We start from the raw sequence: 20,541 nt of genomic DNA, 5'->3' as shown, positions 1-20,541 counted from the left end.
TCCAATTAAGCATAAAAGAGTGCAGAGATGAGAAGAATGATGTAAGCACAGTTATACTGGTTCACTCATAACGAGCTACATCCAGTTTCACCTCACACCAAGAATTCAATTCAAATACAACACCTTGCAATTCTTGAACCCTACAACAAAGCTGAAAAACCCTATTTCAGCACTACTTGCACTTCAAGAAACCCTATCAAGAAGTGACTTACACAAACACCTTTACACAAGAATGAATAAAGGCAGGAAAACACCTAAAAGAAGATGCAAGAACCCAGATTGCAGCACATCAGTAAAAACACCTCCACCAAGATCAAGGCACACTAGGATTAAGCACTCTTGAAGATCTTTTTGAAAACCTTTAAAAAAAAACTCATTCAAATCCTCACAGAAAACTCTTGATCTCTGTTTACAACGTGATTTCTCAACAACATTTCATGTGAGAAGAGTCTCCCTTTATATAGAAAACAGCTTCTAACAACTTTTCAAAAAGCAGTTAAAAAGATGTTATAAAAAGAACAGGTTAAATTCAAAACAAACAGATTGTTTTTCTAAAAAACAACTAGTTCATCTTAACAGAAATAACGGCTCAACAAACTATTTGGTGCCCTAACAGAATTTTGAAAACATTTGAGCATTCCAAAAATAAATCTATTGCTTTGAAAAAAACAGATTTATTTTTGTGCAGAACCTGATTTTCTGAGGAAACTTAAAGAGCTTTTAGGAAAACATTGAATCACTTCTTGTGCTTGATCTTGCCACCTTAATTAGACATAAAGAGTAAATCATGAAGCAAAAGGAAACCTAAAACATACTCTACCTAATATACAAGATCATCTAATTACATCACTATAACCTTCAAAGCAAACTTGTTATTTTCTTCATCAAACACACACAAGGTTAGCAGATAAGTAGCTTCATCAATCTTCAACAATCTCCCCCTATTTGATGGAGACAAATCCTCATTGATTTGCACAACATTGAAGGAAGGTCATGATATACACATTTGTATTGCACTAGATTCCAGAATATACACATAAAACCTTAAAGGCAAAACAAAACATATTGGAGAAGTGTTATACCTCCCTACAACTTAAATCCTGAACTTGCAGCAACTTACATGAACTATTCTTCAACTAATCAACAACCTCTATGAGCTATTCTTCTCCCCCCTTTGGATTCATCAAACAGAATGAGAGCATAAAGTAAAAGGAAACACACAATAGCCATACATGACAGTTCAAATAAAAAACATCATAAAGTGTTATTACATTCCAGAAATTAAAACATAACCAGTGCAGAAAATCCACAATCAAATTGTTCAACAAGACATATATGTGAAAGACTTAAAAATAATCACTTGTGCTTGTAGTAAAGTTCAACTAGTTGCTCCTGAACCCCTTCAATTTGATAGTCTAGGTGTTGAAACCTAGCTTGAGTCATTTCAAAATAGGTCTTTTGACCATCTGTGAGTGTATCAAGCATGTTAAGAACCTATCTTTCAAACATTGATAAATGTTCACCTCTATATTCAGGTTATTGGTATGCAACCAGTGCATTGTAATTTGTGGCAGCAACATCTTCATTCATGAATGAATGAACTGGTGATTCCTCTCTATGATGCATAGATGGTTGAGTTGGTGATTCCACTATGTGTGATGATAAATTATGCATCATATAACATGATGCCTCTGCACCCTGCACAGTTTCATCTTCCATAGGCACTCCAACATCCTCTTCCTCTACATCTCCATGATTGGAGGCTCCATGCTCAACTCTGTGAGCAACATTCCTTATAAAAACCCAATTGTCTTCCTCCTTATGAAAATCCATTTTCATGAGAGTAGAATTGTCTATCTCACTTGTTGCTTTGATAGTGTCATTTCTTTCATTTGTAGTATCCACTTCAAAATAGTTAATTAGTTTGGATACAAATATTGCATATGGAAAGTGATGATCAGGGAGCCTTGTTGATTTGAGCGTATGCTCCTTCATAGTACTCACCCAATTTACCTTGAGTTGATTCATTATGCAGTAAAGCAATATCAAGTCTTCCTCATGAAGAACAACATGATTGCTACCTCTAGGATTGAGTTGCCATGTAATAATGTGAGCTAAAAGTCTTGGAATCATAGTCAAATTACCTGCATGAAATCTAATTACTGGTTCAGTAGGATTCCTCACACAGCTTCTATAAAACTGCATCTTGTTGAACTCTTGAATCCCAACAGTATTCCCTTTGCTCACTTTCATTCCTGAGTACTTAATTCCACCAGTGTTGCTCCATACCTCTCTTGTGATTTTCAGCTTCACTCCTTTCACATAGGAAACAAGATTCTTGCCATCTTGAACAAGATTACTATAGAACACCTTCACTAGGTCTGCATAAACATTTCCAGACATTTCTAGGAAGTGTTTCTGCTTTTGATGCTTGAGAAAGGTTTTAGCTTTTGTCAGATTTTCACTCCTCAGCCATGAAAATTCCAACACCTTGGGTACATTGATTTGCTTCCTGCTTGTCTCATGTATGAACTTTGTCATAGCTTCAGAATCTCCAACAAACCAGTTTTCCAGAATGCATTGGTTGTTGTCAGGTTGCTCTTTGGATTTCTTCCTTCTATGTGAAGAAGAAGCCATTGCTTAATCTGTTTTATCTGCACCTATTCAGCAAGAGAGATAGTTCCAGCTAGAAGGAATGTTAGTGCAAAATTCATATGATGAAAGATAAAAAAATGATGGAGTAGAAGATGTGAATCTGGACAACTTGTAGCAAAGAAGGAAAAGTGTGAGATAATATTGTTTTAAACCAGATTTATATAGAACACCAAATCATATTTTAGGAATCACGGGTTTGAAAGCAAAATCAAGAAAACAAATGTAGTATAAATTTGATTCTATGTAGTAGAGAAGGGTATAGTTTTGGATGATGCAAGAATATATTGGAAACATGTTTCTACTAACAAATCAAATTTGTTGCAAAATAAATGTATCAAATCAGTTAGGATTTCCACACATAAATGTCATAAACCTGCTAGTCAATAACCATAAAAGCAGTCAATGGTCAAAGAGAGAGAAGAAAGTAATTATTTCTCTTTCCTAGTCATAGTTGTGATTCTGAAACAGGAAAATCAACACATTAAAGTAGGAGATAACATATTTGAATTCTTAGTGAAGTGGACAGTTTAAGCTAATAATACCCAATTCATTTAATAGAAAGTAAAACCTATCTTTAGCAAGAGGTTTAGTAAACAAGTCAGCCAATTGAAATTCAGTACCAATGAATTTGATATCACATGCTCCATTAGCTATATGTTCTCTTAGAAAATGATGTCTAATTTCAATATGTTTAGTTCTTGAATGCATAATTGGATTCTTAGACAAATTTATGGCACTAGTGTTATCACAGTTGATAGGTATTTTATTTAAAAGAATTTCAAAATCACTTAGTTGTTGCCTTAGCCATAGTGTTTAAGCACAAAAACTTCCATCTGCTATGTATTCTGCCTCTGCTATAGAAAGAACAACACATGTTTGTTTCTTGCAGTGCCAAGAGATTAAACTTGATCCAAGCATGTGGCAAGTTCCACTTGTGCTTTTCCTATCAATCTTGCAACCTGTAAAATCTGAATCTGAAAAACCAGTTAAATTCAGGGAAACATTGTTTGGATACCATAGTCCAACATCTTTGGTTCCTTGCAAGTATTTTAGGATTCTCTTAGCTGCATTGTGGTGTGATTCCTTTGGATCTTATTGATATCTGGCACATAAACATAGAACAAACATAATATCAGGCCTGCTAGCAGTTAAGTATAATAAAGAACCAATTAATCCCCTGTATTTTGATTGATCTACTGATTTTCCTGCATGATCCTGATCCAGTTGACAGCTTGTTGAGATTGGAGTGTTGATTGTGTTGAACCAAGTGGTGTTCAAGCTTTAAAGAATCCAAACCCTTTGAAGGATGATGAAGCCTTTGCAGTGCTTGGTGTTGCTGTGCTGGTTTAGTATAGTTCCGGGGTAGTTTGAATATTGTAATCCACCCCTTGATCGAATCTAAAGCATAAGCATCTCAATCTTTGTGAAAGTAAAATGTTTTCAAACTAAGTTAAAACAATTGATTGTTTTATCGAAACAACCGATTGTTTATACTTAGATGTTTTTAGACAAGATTGAAAACTGTTTTTAAAATGGTTGAACTGTTAAGAACCAAAACAACCGATTGATACGAAGAAACAACCGATTGTTTGTTTTGGGACCATAACATAAAAACTGTTTTATCTTTGACTAAGCATTAAATGATTTAACTGCTTGCGCTCCAGACATTAAATGCTTTGACCAATCTTTTAATGCAATTTAAGAGTTTGTTAAGATTTGATAACAAACTACATCTTTGAATAAATTCAGAAAAACAAATTTGACAATTAATCTTTGACAAGTTTTTGCTAAGAGTTTTTGAGTTTTTCAAAGAAGTTGAGATTGTTGAAAGTTTGTGATTGATCAAAGTTGTGGAATAGGATTCTGCTTGTATTGATTTCAGATTATCTTCTGTAACAAGTTTAATCCTTTTACTCTGTGAAACAAGTTTCGTTTCTGTGTTTGCTGAGATTGGTTGTGTGTTCTTGAGGGGATCAAGATCAGCAATCTTAGTGTTGGTGTGTTGGCCAAGGAGAGTGTGTGTCTTGAGGTGTTCAAGGTCATTCTCTTGGTTGTTGTGTAAGTGATCAAGTTGTGATTGCTTAGTGGATTTCCTCAGGGTTTCTGAGAAGACTGGATGTAGCTCTAGGTTTGGAGTGAACCAGTATAAACATCTGTGTACAATCTCTCTATCCCTATCTCTTTAAATTCAGTTTTGTTTGTTGTTTAGTGGTATAAACAACCGATTGTTTTTCTGGTACTGCTATTTTGTTTGTTGTTTTTGGTAAACTGAATTTCTTATCAATTATTTCCTGAGATAAATTCATTCTTGTTTCCAAATTTTGCGAAAATCTTCTTTAAACAATTCACCCCCCCCCCTTTAGTTTAAAGCCATCCATTCTAACAGATTGCTTTACATTTGTCCATCTCAAACTTCCTAAGCAATTCCTTGTAGTACTTTGCTTGATTTATAAAAATTCCATCATTGAGTTGTTTAACTTGCAATCCAAGAAAGTAATTCATTTCTTCCAACATTGACATCTCAAAAATACTTTTCATTGCTTCTACAAATGCTTCACACATCTCTTCATTTGTAGATCAAAAGATGATGTCATCCATATAGACTTGTACAAGTATAATGTCTTCTCTTTTTTTCTTTATGAACAAGGTTCTATCATAGGTGCCACGATTATAACCTTGAGAAACAAAAATTCACTTAGCCTCTCATACCATTGTCTAGGTGCCTACTTAAGTCCATAGAGTGCCTTCTTGAGCTTGTACACGTGCTCTGGATGTTTATAGTCTTCAAATCCTGGAGGCTGAGAAACAAACACTTCTTCATTAATATAACCACTTAAGAATGCACTCTTTACATCCATTTGGAATAACCTGAATCCTTTTATGCTGGAAAATGCTAAGAGAAGTCTAACAGCTTCTAGTCGTGCCACTGGTGCATAAGTCTCATCAAAATCTATTCCCTCTTCTTGGTTGTAGCCCTTAGCAGCCAACCTTGCTTTGTTTCTGGTGATAGCCCCATGTTCATCCACCTTATTTCTGTACACCCATTTGGTTCCTATGATGTTCGTCTCAGATGTTCTTGGAACTAAAAACCATACTTCATTGTATTCAAACTGGTTTAGCTCTTCCTGCATAGTTGTTATCCAGTTGTTGTCCAGTAGAGCTTCCTCCATATTTTTAGACTCAACTTGTGAAACAAATGCCATTGTCTTACAGAAATTGTTAAGAGAATTCCTTTTTTAGACTCCTTTTTTCAATCTTTCCAATCACATTGTCAAGTGTGAGACCCTGGGAGTTTTCCACTCTTTAGGCAATCCTGCATTCACAATAGGTTCTTTGACATCACATGTATCAGTAGCATCAAAATCAATAGATTGATTCTTTTGAAGAATGGTTCTTAAATCATCTAACACCAGGTTCATCCAGAACAGATTTAGGCAAATAACAATCAGATTCATCAAACACCACATGCATAGATTCTTCCACAGTAAGCAATCTTTTGTTATACACCCTGTAAGCATGTCCATTAATAGCATAGCCAATATGAATTCCTTCATCAGATTTAGGATCAAATTTTCCCAGATTATCTTTGCCATTTTTTTAGAATAAAGCATTTGCAACCAAACACCCTAAAATGACTAATGTTAGGCTTTCTACCTCTATAGAGTTCATAGGGAGTTTTCTTAAGAATAGGTCTAATCAAAGTTCTGTTAAGCACATAAGAAGTAGTGTATACTGCATCTGCCCAAAAATATTTAGGTAGGTTAGATTCTTTTAACATGGTCCTAGCTAATTCCTCAATAGATTTATTCTTCCTTTCAACTACATCATTCTATTGGGGTGTCCTAGGGGATGAATAGTTATGTATTATCCCATGTTTTTTCACAAAACCTATCAAACTTAGCATTTTGAAACTCTCCCCCATGATCACTCTGAATCTGTTTTATGCTATTATCATTTTCATTTTGCAAAAACCTTAGCCAGTTTCTTAAAAGCTTTATATGCATCATTTTTAGAAGCAAGAAAGAGAGTTCATGTATATCTTGAGAAGTCATCAATAATTACCAAAGCATAGAAATTTCCAGCTAAACTAGCATTTCTAGAAGGTCCAAACAAATCCATATGCACAACATCCAAAGCCTTATTTGTAGAAATCACATCCTTTGTTTTGAAATAAGTTCTTGTTTGTTTACCCTTTACACATGCATCACACAATCTGTTATCTTGAAACTTTATATTTGGTAAACCAGAAAAATGATCCTTAGATTTCAATTTATTCAAGTGATTTGTATAGATATGAGCTAACCTCTTATGCCACAGCCAAGACTCATCACTTTTTTATAAGAGACATTCATTTTCAGAGCAATTGTTCATGATATCTAAGAGATAGATGTTATTTACCCCTCTACCTGTAAACAACACCTTACCAGAAGTTTCATATGAAATTGTGCAGGTGTTTGCTTCAAAATTAACCTGGTAGCCCTTGTCACATAATTGGCTAATAGTTAGAAGACTATGCTTTAGTTCTTCCACATATAAGACATTCTCAATTGTGATTGAACAACATTTCCTCTTCCAAGAATCCTTCCTCTGTTATTGTCTCCTCTGTTATTGTCTCCATATGTGACATGCCCTTCAGCTTTACGTTTTAGACTTGTGAATTGAGCCAAATCACCAGTCATATGCTTTGAACATCCATTGTCCAAGTACCACTGGTTTTTCCTGTTGTTTTTCTAATCAGAGATTGATCCTTCATCATTCACCATGAAGCACAAATTTGCTTCTTCACTTCCAGTTGAGGAGTCACTTGTTGAGGAGACTTCATTTTCTTTCCAAGAGATATATGCTCTTTTTCCTCTGCCTCTTTCACTCTTCTTGTTGGCTGGTTTTTCTTTATTTTGATTGTTTGGACAATCAATCTTTATGTGACCTGGTTTACCACAACCAAAGCAAGTATAACTAGAATAATTTGAATCATTGGATTTAGAGTACCTTTTTCTTTGTTGAGTTCTGTCTCAGTTTTTGTTTTTTAGAAATCTGCTAAATTTTCTGGTGAGCAAACTCAAAGTCTCATCATGTTCAGGATTCTCCTCTTCCTCACTTGTATCATGTTCTATGGTAGTCTTCAAGGCAATTCCTTTGGCTCTTTTCTCCACTGTTTCTTGTTCTTTCAATCTTTTGAGTTTTAGCTCATGCTCTATCAATTTTTCAAGCAATACAGCAGTGAACATCTTGGATAAATCTCTGGATTCAGAGATTGTTGTTACCTTAGGCTGCCAACTCCTGTCAAGGAATTTCAACACCTTTATGTTGAGCTTTTCCTTGTCAAAGACCTTACCAAGTCCAATGAGATGATTTACAATATGTGTAAATCGTTTCTACACATCTGCAATGCTTTCAGCACATTTGCAATGTTTTCTTCTGATTGCATCTTGAAAAGTTCATATTCTTAAATGAGTGAGTGCTTCCTTGCTTGTTTCACATCATTCGTGCCCTCATGGGTTACTTCTAGTACTTCCCACATCTCCTTAGCCGAGTTGCATTGAGACACTCGAAAGAATTCATGATGTTCTTGGCTAGGGAGTCATATTGAGCCTTCTTCCTTTCACTTTCACTCCAATCAGACCAAGGTTTCTTCACTGTTTCTTCTTTGACAACCTGCATAGGTACAAAAGGTCCATTAACCACTACATCCCAAATTCCCATGTTAAAAGATTCCATGAAGATTATCATTCTAATTTTCCAGAATGCATAACTCACACCACCAAATATAGGAGGTCTATTAATATACGCACCTTCAGCAAAAGGCATTTTAAACTCAGACATAATGCACAAACTTGAGTAAAATACAAGTCCTAACTCTTGATACCAATTGTTGGGTCTATTAGTGTCTAAGTTCTAGAGGGAGGGGTGAATTGAAGTTATAAAATTTTCACAAACACAAACTGGTTTCAAATTGTTCTGAAGAAAAAGAACAAATTGATATTGAAAAGAACGGATTTATTGTTCATCACACTTTATCAAAACCAGAACTGATTCAGATTAGTATTGAGATCAAACAAAGAAATTATCCAAAACCAGTTGAATTATTTTTACAACTACCAAGTGATCAACACAAGTTCTTTTAAAACAATTCTTTAAAGATAATGAATCTTTAACAATGTTATTATAAAGAAAATGTTTGTTCTTAAACCATTCAGCACTTAGAAACAAAAAGCATATTTGTGATTAAAAGATTTCCCTAGTTTAAAGAAGAACAGTATGATCAAGCCCAAAAATAACATATTCAATTTTAAATGAACAAATTGATTTCCTGACAAATTATCCAATTAAGCATAAAAAGAGTGCAGAGATGAGAAGAATGATGCAAACACAGTTTATACTGGTTCATTCATAACGAGCTACATCCAGTTTCACCACACACCAAGGTGAAATTCACTAAAAACAATTCAATTCAAATACAACACCTTGCAATTCTTGAACTCTACAAGAGCAAGGCACACAAAGCTTAAAAATCCCTATTTCAACATTACTTGCACTTTAAGAAACCCTATCAAGAAGTGTCTTACACAAACACCATTACACAAGAATGAATAAAGGAAGGAAAACACCTGAAAGAAGATGCAAGAACCTAGATTGCAGCACACCAGTAAAAACACCTCCACCAAGATCAAGGCACACTAGGATCAAGCACTCTTGAAGATCTTTTTGAAAACCTTTAAAAAAAAACTCATTCAAATCCTCACAGAAAACTCTTTTGTTTACAACGTGATTTCTCAACAACATTTCATGTGAGAAGAGTCTCCCTTTATATAGAAAATAGTTTCTAACAACTTTTCAAAAGCAGTTAAAAAGTTGTTATAAAAAGAACAGGTTAAATTCAAAATAAACAGATTGTTTTTCTAAAAGACAACTACCTTATCTTAACAGAAATAACGGCTCAACAAATTGTTTGGTGCCCTAACAGAATTTTGAAAACATTTGAACAATTCAAAAATAAATCTATTACTTTGAAAAAAACATATTTATTTTTGTGTAGAACCATATTTTCTAAGAAAACTTAAAAAGCTTTTAGGAAAACATTGAATCACTTCTTGTGTTTCATCTTACCACCTTGATTAGGCATAAAGGGTAGGTCATGAAGCAAAAGGCAACCTAAAACATACTCTACCTAATATACAAGATCACATAATTACATCACTACAACCTTCAAAGCAAACTTGTTATTTTCTTCATCAAACACACACAAGAACAACATATAAGAAGCTTCATCCATTTTCAACACATTAAGTACTATATTTAAAGTATTTTTCATTTTATAGTTTAATGTATGTCATAATTTTGTCCATCAAAAACATTTATATATATATATCCTCAATTTCAACTAACGAAATTTTGCATGTTTGAAACACCAAGATAATTTAAATATTATTCCGTCCCCTAAAACACCTTTTAAAGAAAAAAAAAACGTTTATACACTTGAGATAGGACTCTAACAACAGTATTATAAGCCCTAAATCGGAACAAAATGCAAGTTACAAATTTTCTCCAATACACTTATAGTACAACCTGTTAACTTATTTTACAAAGTAGTAATAAAATTAACAATGACTTTTAAAATTATTTTGTTTCCAGTATTAATAAAAGTTATATGAAAAATAAAAGAAATCAAAGTACAGTAGGACTACTTCTCAATCCAGAATGACAAAAAATAACAGTGTGGCTGACTAAGATTTAACTAGTGCTCGACTGTTACCATGGAAATTACCCTGCATAAGAATTTTACTCATCAAAGATTAATTTTAAAATAATTCATTACCAATACATTGAGATGTACAGAACGAATTCCACAGAACTCCAAATATATTTTCTATATTTATTATTAGAACTTCAAATACTTTTAAGTTAAATATTCTATAGTAATGTTTAATAATCGGAGATTCAATTATCTTTAAATATTTCTATATAAATATATTAAATCTAAATTCAACACATTTTTAGTGACTACGAGGATCGGTAATGTATAAACGCTTAGATGTCACGCACATTTAGAAACTAAAAAAAACCATTGCAATACTAAAATTGGTAAAGTGAATTTCTAACTTTAGCCATATTAATTTATTTATTTTATGTTGAAAAATGAGTTTCTATTTGTTCAGATCTCTTGAGCTATGTCACTTATTTAAGTAACTCCTGCAATGCACGGTCACTTGCTCCAACAGAAAAACTTAAGTAACGTTGTTTAACTCAATCAACTCACATAAATACCTGTGGTAGATAAGTTCTAAGGCCATTTAAACCAAAATTTCAATGAGGGAATCTTCAATCCTTTTGTCCCATTATCGAACAGGAGGAAAAACGAGCATGTATTTAAAATATACACACAATATGGCAAATATTAATATCATACAATTGATCGAATATTATGAAGTTAGTTTCATCATTCAAGTTGTAGCAATACCAAACATAAAGATAGCTCGGAAACATTAGTTTTACCACCACAAGGCCCAAAGAATGGACAGCTTCTTATCAGCCTGCCTTGATTGCCTGCATTAGAGGCCATCACATATGAGCACAAATTTCTTTATACATGAATTTTAGTAGCATAACCATCAATGAATCAAACAATAAATCAAGCTAGCCAGGATAAGCTATTCAGTAATATACAAAGACAGCTATCATTTTGAAAACAGATAATTCTCATTTTGGCAATTGAAGTCAATGCAACTAGAAGCTGCACCTTATACACACAATGAACTACACTACTTCCAGCAACATGATCCATTACACTTAAAAAAATCATTTACAGAGGAAAATATTATTATAAACGGGCCTAAAACCATATTTTCAACTCAGACATCCAAAAATGAACTAATTCACAATGATAATGAGTTTGTATTATGCATAATGAAGCAACGACTATCATCATGATCTAAACAAGATAAACTTCATCATGCTTTCCAGTCAATAATATTTGCAAGTATAGGATGAATTATGACCAAGGTTTGACACATTAGATCAAAATGTTAAGATCAAATGTTTAATATCGAGAAATTGTAAAAGATGATCCAGTTAAAGCAAACAAAAGAATTATTAATTGAAGTCAACTTAAATTTTAACTACTTTAAATATATAACACGATTACAGGGAAATATAAGATCTATGTCATCAATAAATCAAATTGCAAGAGTGTTTGAGGAATCATTTTACCTAGAACTTAGTCAGAAATCAGAACTACCCCTCCACCAGACTATAAGGGATACCTCAACCAGGAGTTGAGACAGTTTAATAAAAGGCATAGAGATAAATAATCCATTTCTTCAATACAAACTTTGTCAATAAAAGCAAAAGTAGCTGATTATGTCATTGAATTAGTGACAAAATTCAATCAGATATATTAGCATACCTGTACATGTATTTATCTGTTGCATAACTATTTTCACAAATAGCATGCTTCAACTGTCTTCAGTTTCTTTGTTGCCCCTGCTGCCATCACGTTCCATGTAATCAGCAGCATCATGCAAATGAGTTTCAGCAGGCTGTATGATCTTACCAAATAGCAGGATTGAACCAGAACCAACTTTGGTGTTGCACTGCCGGGTCCCAGTAAACTCTGTGTCAAAGGAATGTAAACTACTCTGGCTATGTGGTGACAGGTCATCTGATTGAGAACTGCTCATGTTTAGCTCTGTTGAAACAATTCCCAAACTTTGCACTGTATTGTTCCCAAAGGAAGTACTACCCATGTACATATAAGAGTTATCGTTTAAAAAGTTGGAAAAACTAGATGCAGAAAATAGATCATGCCTGGCTCCCTGCATGCCAGCAGGAAAAGTATCATAACTCAACAATCTTTTATCCATGTTTCCCATTGTTGAGTTAGGGAAACCTGTCATAGGAAAGAAGGGGTCTCCCTCCCTATCACTTAACAGTCCAGAACCCTGGTCAGCTCTAAACCTTTTTGAAGGGGAAAAGGCGGGATGGGGTGCAAGTGAGGGGGAAACAAGTTCAACCTGCCAAGGACTGACTCGCTTTGCATTCTGCAAGACTTCAGGTTCATCCCAGTTAACCTATGATATTGAGATCATAAAAAATGGTAAGAAGCCGATAGCAGCTATTTGTGATAGATAAGAAATCATAAAACTAAATTTTCCAAGACAAAGGTTTCTTATCAATTAAAAGAGTATGTCATCACAAATCACAAATAACATAATACTAGGATCCGTTGATACAATATTACAGGAGAGAAAGAACTTTACCCAAGTCGTAGTAAAAACACAGATATAATATATCTTAAGAAACTTTAAGTACAGCGGGTCTTCCATTTTCTCAGCTCAATCTATTAGTGAATAAGGTAAATATAAAGTATCCAAATGTTAGGTAATATCACGTTTCCATTCTCTCTTTTCATTAATACTGAAGGGCGAATATTTTCTGTATTGCCCTTATTCTAAAACTGTCCTCTTGTAGCCACGATGCGCTATTATTCAGAATCGATCATATGATAAGATGTAACTTCCTTACCCTCTAGAATCATCCCCACATGCATTGAGCGAGACTAATCCCATTGGATATAAAGCAAAACAATTAACCCTCTCCAACTTTTTTAAAGAAAAACTCGTAAGTCCATTCCAAACATTAAGTTATCACGATCCCAAGATTTCATTTTACTTTTATACTTCATAAACCATATATACTTTGAGAGCACATTAAAATATACCACTTTTAAATACTATTAAGGCTAAAAATAGTAACTATTAAATACTTTTTCATATTTGTTGTATAATAAACGCATGTTTTCTAACATAAACTTTCCAATTTTAGTTTTCCAAATAAGGACCAGTTGCTACCATTTAGCAAGACTTCGAGAGCACATTGCATAATCCCATCCTTTCTTTCAGCACAAGAAAGACCCTGTTTGGATCAACTTCTGACCTAAGGAAACCTATTAGTTGAGATAAGTATTTGATTACTAACTTAACAAGTTTATAGGTGTACATTGATAAGTTAGTTCACATGAATGAGCTTCCAAAAATGCTCGAGTGCCCAAGTTAAATTTTAACTCACAAAAACATTTAATTCATGCTATTTCCTTGATTATTTATTTTCTTCTCCAACAAATTTATCGAAATTGGCTCAATCACACATTTAATTCATGCAATTCCTCAATCACCAAGCACGATGCAAACAAAGTATACCTGAAGCATGCGCCAAGGTCCATTATCAGAGGCATACGCAGAAGTCACCGTCCCTTGAAACCACGTCATCCTAGAAGAATCCTCGGTCTCCATTCCTATCTTCACTCTCATTCCACCAACCCACGCGCACTTCATCGCGTCCTCCACAACCTCAGCACTCACCACAAAATCCGCAAAACCCGCCTTCGGATAATACACAACTTCAAACGGCGCGTTCCGCGCCACGCACTCCGCCGCGGCCGCCACCGCCTTCGGCGATACTCTCCCGGTAGCGCTTCGCGAAAAGCCCTCCCCCTGCGCCGGCGGCTGCTCCGCCTCCACAAGAGAGGAAGAGGAGACGAAGCGCGTAGCACGGCGGATCCCGACTGAGACGTTCCCGTCGGAGTCCTTGACGAAGACGACGGAATCTCCGGCGATGAGCTTCTTGTGGTTGACGAACTTGCTCCAGCCGGTGGTGAAGAGGTGCCGACGTGGAGTGCCACGGTAGATGTGGCGGAACCGCCACGCGACGCCGTGGACGTCGGTGACGGAGAGAAGCTGGACGGGAGGATCGGCGCGGAAATCTAGCGGAGGGAAGACGGAGTCCGCACAGAAGCGCGGCACGGAGAATCCCCCGCCGTTGTTGGCGTCGGAGGGCGTGAGGATTTTGGAGAACGAAACGACGCCGTTTTGGCAGTCGCGGTCGTCTTCGTCCTCGTTTTGGCTGTTGCTGTCGTCGTTCTGGTTGTGGTGGAAGGGGTGAGGGAGGGGAGTGAGGAGGAGCTTGGCGAAGACCTCGTCGGAGAATGGATCAGCGAGCAAATCACGGGAGGACACGTGGCAAAGAACAAAGGGAGGGGAACGGTAGGCAGGGGAGAGCGAATGTGAGGGAGAGGCGTGCTCCATGTGTCCCTGAGGGAAGTAGTAAACCCTAGAATGCAGCTTCGGGATGTGCACAGCGGCGCCGGCGCATGCCCTCCAGATTTTGGGGTCGACGCGACGAGGCTGCGGCGGAGGCATGTTGAATTGAACTAGAGAGAAAGAGAAAGAGAAAGAGAAAGTGAGGTCGGAGTAGGGTTTAACTTTTGATACATGAGAAGGGGAATGAGAAAGTGAGGGAGTGTGCCACTGCCACTGCCAATATTGCAACTGTCTGCACTTTTCTCTCTCTCCCTCTCTCTCAAGCAGTTGTTGTCGAACGAACCATTCTCGGTAGTCGGTTATGTTTTCATTTATTACACTAAATAAATCAAAGTGCACTGTACTATTGCCTTCTAATTTCCCTCTTTTTACTTTCTTATATACTATATAAATTCATTTATCTGCAAGCTAAATATTTTTTTAAATGGAAAAACATATTTGAAATCGATTTATGTTTATCCCAAAAAATTATCATACTTAAAACCAATTAACAGATACTTGTTAAATTACAGCATTTGAAACCATTATAGTTACTGTAATTAATATAAAAATAACAATTTTTATAGGATTTGAGTTAATTGCACATTTCTTTATTGAATCTTGACATTTTGCATATTTTAGTATTGAAGGTTTTACTTCCGGAATTTTGGTATTGATGCTTTCAATTTCTAATACATTACACGTCAGAAAAACATATTTTTTATAAGAAAAAATATTTTTTGTTGAAAACAAAAACATATAAGTACAAAATTAATATTTAATAACGGTTGTTATTATTTATCTAGATAATAAATCTATAAATAAAGTAATATTTTCTTTATATATATATATTATTTTCTACGGATGAAAATTGCACTTTTTTATGTAAATTTTAAATTTAACTTATATAAAGAGTTTTATCTAGGTTAAACATACGATTTTATTTTTTATTTTTTTTCTTCTGTCTTGTATTTCATTTGTCTGCATTTATGTTCTCCATTTTATATTTTTTTTATCAGAACAATACCATAACCATCATCACTAGTGCAATATACTTAATTTTTGAACTATGTAAGGAGAAAAAATAAAAAATAAATAAACAAAACAAAATATTTTAAAAAAATCAACTTCTTAGGTCAATTATGATAACCCACATAAAAAAATATAACTCACTATGCTTATTATTTAATTTCTATGTTATTTATCAGTTTTCTAACCAACATAAAGTTCTTTAAGAATCAACATAAAAATTCATAGTAGTAATGAATGTATTGAAGGAAACAATGTCGTTCCACTTAATAGAATAGTATTCTAGATTACAAAATGATGTTAATTTCATTTTCTTAATGTTGATTTGACAAATTAATTAGTTATGTTCTCGGAAGATCGAGTAAACATCTTAATATTGTGTTTGCCTCTTAAGTATCTAGTTGTTCTAATCTTTTAGGGGTTGTAATATGATCTAGACAGGATTTATATAATTTTGAATTTTTTTTAACTTTCATTATGTTTTTTTTAATTAAGGGATTGAATTTCATATGGGAAGATAAAGAATCATAAGATATGATAAACCCTTTATATTCTCATGGTGGGAAAACATTAGGCCTAACATGAAATTAAGAGAATAATAGTGAGATTTAATTGCTCGTGGACATTGGAGACATTCTTATGGTGGAAAAACAATAGGCGTAACATGAAATTAAGACAATAATAGTGAGATTTAATTGTTAGTGGACATTAGAGACCACTTAGTGAGAATTAATGTGAAATTCAATTAGTTTTATTGTGGTTTCTGTACTGGCAAGCAAGAAATGCTTGTGATTTCGGTCCAAGAGTTTAGGTATGGTCAGTTTGGTTGTGTGAGTTATGTCTAGCTCAGTTTGGTTGTGTGAGTTATGTCTAGCTCAGTTTGGGTCGGGCATGGGTCCAAAAGTTCGTTAAAAGGTCAGTCTAGGTTTTTTAGTAAATTTATGTGGAAAAGATAATTAATTAAATGTAAGAATAATTGAATTAGTTATAGAATATTATTAAATACAAGTAAAAGCGGTTAAGAATGTTGGTATCCGAAAGTAACAGGTACACGGTAAAACAGATTATTGTTGAATGATATTATTGTTGTTGAAGATTATATTATGGATGTTGAGATTATATTTTCATTGATGAAAATTATTGAAGGAATGTCTATAAAAGGGGTTTGAGACCCCGAGTAAAGGTACGCTTTTCTGAATACTTTAGACTGAAACAAATTTTATAGTTTGAATGCTCTCATTGACTTGATCGTCAAAGTATGATCAATAGGTATAGCCCTCTTTGTCCTAGTGGAGCAGTATCTTGAAGCACCAATTGGAGACAAGTAAGAAGTGAAGCTCGCCCATTCAATCCAACCGAGGTCGTGCTCAAGAAAAATGAAGGCTCACGGTCGAAGCAACCCAAACACAAGGAAAACAGTCGAGACCGTTCCAGCAGAAGCAATGAAGCCTCCACCGAGAAGAGAACGGATCTGAGGTATGTCCCATACGTTGCTAAGAAGGAGGAGCCCGAGACAAGGGCCAGAGAGGAGACGATGATCAGGCCCAGATTCCGAGTATCATGCAAAGAGCTCTTAAGCATGTTGGGGGTAGCGGATAAGCTGAAGTTTCCCCAAAATACAGACCGATTTTTGGGTTCACGAAGGGATGCCTGATGCGAGTTTCACAGGGCATTTGGGCATAGTGTCAAATGATGCATAGCCTTAAGTTATCAACTAGTCGAGGCTAACCAGGAGAAACTAAGAGAAAAAGTTGCAACCGGAGATTAAATGCAAGAAACTCCAATCCATGGGGAGTTGAGCACTATCACATGAGGGTTCTCTAGAGGAGGAAACTCGACCTCAAAGTGAAAATGATATGCACGAGCAGTAATGTCCTTGGATACGAGGAGGTCTAACCGCCCTACAGAGCCATCCCTCTGTTTCATAGGTTCCGACCTGGAGGATGTGTTTTCCCATGAGGATGATCCAGTGGTGATATATGTTGTTACTGTAGGACAAAAGGTGCACAAAGTCTTGATCGACCAAGGAAGTTCGGTCGATGTAATGTTCTGGGGGACGTTTACAAGTTTGCAAATATCCCCTGACCAGTTAAGGCCTTATGATGGTTGTCTGGTCGGCTTTGCAGGAGACCAAGTACCTTCATTCCTTTATTTTTTTTGCTTTTAAGTCTTTATGATACATAGGATTTTTATCTTTTCTTTCCTTTAGTAGATCTTCCTTTGATCTTAAGTTCATTTTTGTATTTACACACCTACCCCTGTTTTTAAAATTGTTTTGAAGTTGTTTGAGGGACCTTATGTTGAGGACTATCTGGGGTAAGGTCTAGCTAGGAAAGTTTGGTACTTAAGTAGTCCATTGTGACTCACCTCACTTTTCCAAGAGTGAATTTAGAGAAAACGCATACTTGATTCCTTGATTTACTTCAGCAAAATTGAAAATCTTTTATCACTCAAGTTGAATTTTAAATCTTTGTGAATTCAACTTTTGTTTAAATTCAACAAACCACCATCCTCATTGATCCATTGTAACTTATAAGGTTTGGTAGGGGTTGTGGTTGGAAGATTTAACTTGAGGATCAATCTTTCACTACAACAGTTAGAACATGTAACTAAAGAACATGTTTTGTCCAAAACTTTTGCATCTTGTTCGGAATATATTCTTCTGTTGTGATTGTTCCAGATTATTATAATGGTTACCAAGTAGTCTTGTGATCATTAAATATTTTTTTGGAGGGAAAGATAGAAGAGGATCCGCAAAAGAAATTTTCTTTCTAGATTTATCTTTAGATTTTGAAATGAACGTATGTATTATGCTATGATCATCCAATGTTGAATTTAAAACAAAAAAATGTTTTAAAAAAATCAACCCAACTTGAGTGAAAAAATGTTTTAAAAAATATTTTTATTGGTGAATTTTCTTCAAGTTCACTCTTAGGATAGTGAGGTAAGTCACAATAGACTACTTAAGTACCAAAACTTTCCTAGTTTGAGCTTACCTTAGATAGTCCTCACAAAAGTTCCTTAAAAAAACTTCAAAACAATTTTTAGAAATGAAGGTGAGTGTATGAATGCAAAAATGAACTTAAGATCAAAGAAAGATCTACTAATAAAAAGACAATAAAATCCTATGTATCACAGAGACTTAAAAACAAAAACATAAAGGAAGGAAAATGAAAGAAAAAAATAAAGGGAAGAAAGTAAATGCTAGTGAAAGTACACTAGTTGAATCCTAAGGTGAAAGTGTTGTTGACACTAAGAGCCCATTGTCACACTTCTACCACTAATGCACATGTAAACTATTTAAAAATTTATTGGAATTGCTTTTGGAGCAAATTCCCAATCAACTCAAAAGTAAAATTACACAAAGGTTATGTGATACAAAAATTCTAGAAAAAATAAAACACAAACTTGAGGAATTCCTTTAGTGATTGAAGCTTCTTTATGTGGAAGATGTATTGAAGTTATCCTTTAAAATTTCTAGTCTCCTTATCTTCCTTTACAGATTCTATTTATGCAAAGTTTCATCTCAAAGAAGAAGTCCAAGAATCCACTTCCTTAACACCAAAATGTTGAAACACCAAAGCCTTTCAACAAAGTATTAGTCCAAGAACAAAAACAAGAAAAGCTAAATTTGGAAAGCTAACCCAAAAGAAATTTAATGAGACAAAGAGCAAAAGAAAATGATGCAGAACTAGGTTGGTTTGGCTTCTTCTTTGTTGTAATTTTGTATGTTGCAGAATAATGGACTTGAAAGTGATATCAATGGCTGAATTGAAATGTGGAGAAGATGAAATGAAGAAGAGAAGTAGAAGCTTAGAAGAGGTGTGGCCAACTTCTAAGAAGATTCAAGCAAAACACTAATAGAAGTACAAACTTGAGAGTGAAAATTCGAAGATGAATGAGCTAGCAATTTGGGTAGCATTTCATTATCAATTCAAATATGAAAATTACACGTCTAAGCACCTCTATTTATAGCCTAAACTGGTGCCAAAAATCTGATTATACTCTCCAATTAAATCTTGACAAATGTCACTCTATAATTGGACCAAATCCTCTCCATTCATAGTGAGACAAGTGGCGGTTTGTAAGTGGAGAGGAATTCCCTAAAATGAGGTGCAACCATGTGTCACTTATACTTTCCATGTGTTGGTCTAGCTGACCATTCACACTTTCCTTGCCATGTAAGTATCATCCATGCCTCCTTAGAATGTTCTCCAAAACCCTAAATTGTCTAGGTTTTATTTTGGGCCAAAAGAAGCCCAAATGTGACTCTCTCTAGATTTTTCTATCCTATTTACATCTTATTCTACTAGGCCCAATACGTGGCCCAAATAAATCCTACACTACTCTTTAAAAAATTTACAAGACTAAGAAGAAGAAAAAGAATTTACAATATCTTCAGTAAGTCTCAATATTCGTTTATCTTCTTAGCCGAAAGTTTCGAGGCCGTATGGTTTTCATCATAAAACCAAAGAAATGACAAACAACAATTAAAGTAAAGAAGAAAAGTTAGCACAAACAAATGGAACCTAAGAATAACTCTAGAATGGATTACAAAACAAAAATCTAGAGTAATATGGTGTTGACCAGTCCAAAATTTATGAAACTTTTTCTAGAAAGAATTTGTTGATGAATTTTCTTAACCAAGAAACTCAACACAATTTTTGGTTAAACACAAAAAAATTTAGGTCAAATAGATGAGTATTCAATTAGAAACAAATAAAATCGTTTGACATACAACAAAGTATTAGGTCACAAAAATGAACCTATCTTTCAACGCTGG

At 34.7% G+C, this 20,541-nt stretch overlaps 1 protein-coding gene across 1 annotated transcript; it reads right to left on the bottom strand.

Annotated features, from left to right (window-relative positions):
• Nucleotides 1–11,041: 11,041 nt before the first annotated feature.
• On the bottom strand, nt 11,042–15,100 carry LOC137826067 (auxin response factor 17). Its single transcript, XM_068631909.2, has 3 exons — nt 13,851–15,100; nt 12,059–12,722; nt 11,042–11,199 (listed from the first exon to the last, which is right to left on the bottom strand). The coding sequence occupies exons 1-2, from the start codon at nt 14,847–14,849 to the stop codon at nt 12,108–12,110; spliced, it is 1,614 nt and encodes a 537-aa protein (XP_068488010.1). The 5' UTR covers nt 14,850–15,100; the 3' UTR covers nt 11,042–11,199; nt 12,059–12,107.
• Nucleotides 15,101–20,541: the final 5,441 nt, after the last annotated feature.

The sequence above is a fragment of the Phaseolus vulgaris genome, chromosome 8 (assembly GCF_051622355.1).
Source record: "Phaseolus vulgaris cultivar YP4 chromosome 8, ASM5162235v1, whole genome shotgun sequence".
NCBI lineage: Eukaryota > Viridiplantae > Streptophyta > Magnoliopsida > Fabales > Fabaceae > Phaseolus > Phaseolus vulgaris.
Note: the sequence above shows the minus strand (reverse complement) of the source record. Positions and strands in the feature narration are given on the sequence as shown.